This window comes from Nothoprocta perdicaria, unplaced genomic scaffold, assembly GCF_003342845.1.
Source record: "Nothoprocta perdicaria isolate Ctin4 unplaced genomic scaffold, notPer1 scaffold_803, whole genome shotgun sequence".
In the NCBI taxonomy this organism is placed as follows: domain Eukaryota; kingdom Metazoa; phylum Chordata; class Aves; order Tinamiformes; family Tinamidae; genus Nothoprocta; species Nothoprocta perdicaria.
In genome coordinates, this window is record NW_020456092.1 from 1 (window position 1) to 2475 (window position 2475).

General features: G+C 72.1%; 1 protein-coding gene across 1 annotated transcript; it reads left to right on the plus strand.

Annotated features, from left to right (window-relative positions):
• Positions 1-3: 3 nt before the first annotated feature.
• RCE1 (Ras converting CAAX endopeptidase 1) lies at positions 4-2368 on the plus strand (the record flags this gene model as incomplete). The annotated part of the gene is made up of 5 exons (XM_026051945.1): positions 4-61; positions 155-322; positions 923-994; positions 1488-1550; positions 2169-2368. Coding segments are annotated over 5 exons (561 nt in total), but the record flags the coding sequence as incomplete, so codon positions are not given.
• Positions 2369-2475: the final 107 nt, after the last annotated feature.

The following is a 2475-nucleotide window of genomic DNA, read 5'->3' on the forward strand; positions in this document are numbered from 1 at the left end:
CTCATCCAGCTCTCCATGGACTGTCCCTGGGCCTGGCCGGACGCCCTCCAGGTGCTCTGCGGTAAGGGGCGGGGGGCTCCACGCACGATGTTGGGGGGCGCCACGGGGGTCCCGGGGTGCCACCCCCCCGGTGTGCCCCGCCGTGTCCCCGCAGCGCCGCGGCTCTGGGCGCTCTGCGTGCGCGACGTGCGCTGGCTGCGCAACCAGGTGGTGGCCCCGCTCAGCGAGGAGCTGGTGTTCCGCGCCTGCATGCTGCCCATGCTGCTGCCCTGCACGGGCGGCGCGCGCGCCCTGCTCGCCGGCCCGCTGCTCTTCGCCCTCGGTAAGTGCCCAGCGTGTCCCCAATGTGTCCCCATCGCGGTGTCCCCAACACGGTGTCACCCCGCGGTATCGTGTCCCCATCGCGGTGTCCCCACCGCTGCCCATGCTGCTGCCCTGCACGGGCGGCGCGCGCGCCCTGCTCGCCGGCCCGCTGCTCTTCGCCCTCGGTGAGTGTCCAGCGTGTCCCCAATGTGTCCCCAACGCGGTGTCCCCAACACGGTGTCACCCCGCGGTGTCGTGTCCCCATCGCGGTGTCCCCATCGCGGTGTCCCCATCACGGTGTCCCCACCGCTGCCCATGCTGCTGCCCTGCACGGGCGGCGCGCGCTGCTCGCCGGCCCGCTGCTCTTTGCCCTCGGTGAGTGTCTAGCGTGTCCCCACCGTGTCCCCAACGCGGTGTCACCCCGCGGTGTCGTGTCCCCATCGCGGTGTCCCCATCGCGGTGTCCCCACCGCTGCCCTGCACGGGCGGCGCGCGCGCCCTGCTCGCCGGCCCGCTGCTCTTTGCCCTCGGCGGGTCCCCAACACTGCGCGGTGTCCCCAACACGGTGTCCCCATGTGGTGTCCCCAACACGGTGTCCCCAACCCGCCCCGTCCCCGCAGCCCATTTCCACCACGTCATCGAGCAGCTCCGCTTCCGCCAGGGCTCCGTGGGCAGCATCTTGGTGGCAGCAGGTAGCGGGGGGACATGTGGGGACACGGGGGGACATGGGGGGACACGGGGGGACAGTGACGGACACGGGGGGACATGGGGGGACACGGGGGGACAGTGACGGGGATGGGGGCTGCCTCCTGCTGCTGCTTCTCCAGAGGGCCCCGTGAGGATGATGGGGGCACAGGGAGGGTGGCGGGGTGGGGGTGATGATGATGATGGTGGTGGTGGCGATGATGGGGGAGATGGGTGCGGGATGGGGGCGATGATGATGATGGGCAGATGGGAGCAGGATGATGACGAAGGGGGAGATGGCGGCAGGATGGGGACGACGATGATGAGGGAGCTGATGGGACGGGGACGATGATGAGGGAGATGACGGGATGGGGACGATGATGATGGGGGTGATGGCGGCGGGCCGGGGCGGCCGCCGGGGGGGCCGGGGACATTCCCGGGGACACCGGGGACGGGGGTGGCACCAGGGGTGACACAGACCCCCCCGGACCCCCCCTGCAGCCTTCCAGTTCTCCTACACGGCCGTGTTTGGCGCCTACACGGCCTTCATCTTCCTGCGCACAGGTGCGTGCGGCGGCCGCGCGGGGACACCGGGGACGCTCGTGTCACCCGTGTCACCCGTGTCCTGGTGTCACCGGTGTCCCTGGTGTCACCGGTGTCCACAATGTCCCCACTGTCCCGCAGGCCACGTGGCGGGCCCGGTGTCCCCAGTGTCCCCAATGTCCCCAGTGTCCCCAGTGTCCCCTGTCCCGCAGGCCACGTGGCGGGCCCGGTGTCCCCAGTGTCCCCAATGTCCCCAGTGTCCCCAATGTTCCCAGTGTCCCCTGTCCCGCAGGCCACCTGGTGTCCCCAGTGTCCCCAGTGTCCCCTGTCCCGCAGGCCACCTGGTGGGCCCGGTGTCCCCAGTGTCCCCAGTGTCCCCCATGTCCCTGTGTCCCCGCAGGCCACCTGGCGGGCCCGGTGTCCCCAATATCCCCAGTGTCCCCAGTGTCCCCTGTGTCCCCGCAGGCCACCTGGCGGGCCCGGTGTCCCCAGTGTCCCCGGTGTCCCCAGTGTCCCCAGTGTCCCCAATATCCCCAGTGTCCCCAGTGTCCCCTGTGTCCCCGCAGGCCACGTGGCGGGCCCGGTGTCCCCAGTGTCCCCGGTGTCCCCAGTGTCCCCCATGTCCCTGTGTCCCCGCAGGCCACCTGGCGGGCCCGGTGCTCTGTCACTCCTTCTGCAACTCGGTGGGCTTCCCGGCGCTGGGGGCGGCGCTGGGGCACCGGCGGCGCCGGGCGCTGCTGCCCTGCTACGCGCTGGGCGTGGGGCTCTTCGCGCTGCTGCTGCGCCCGCTCACGCAGCCGCGGCTCTTCGGGGCGCCCCCGGGGGGGCCCTGCTCCTGACCCCCCCGGGGACACCCCAAAACCCGGCTCTTCGGGGGGCCCTGCTCCTGACCCCCCCGGGGACACCCCAAAACCCGGCTCTTCGGGGCGCCCCCGGGGGGGCCCTG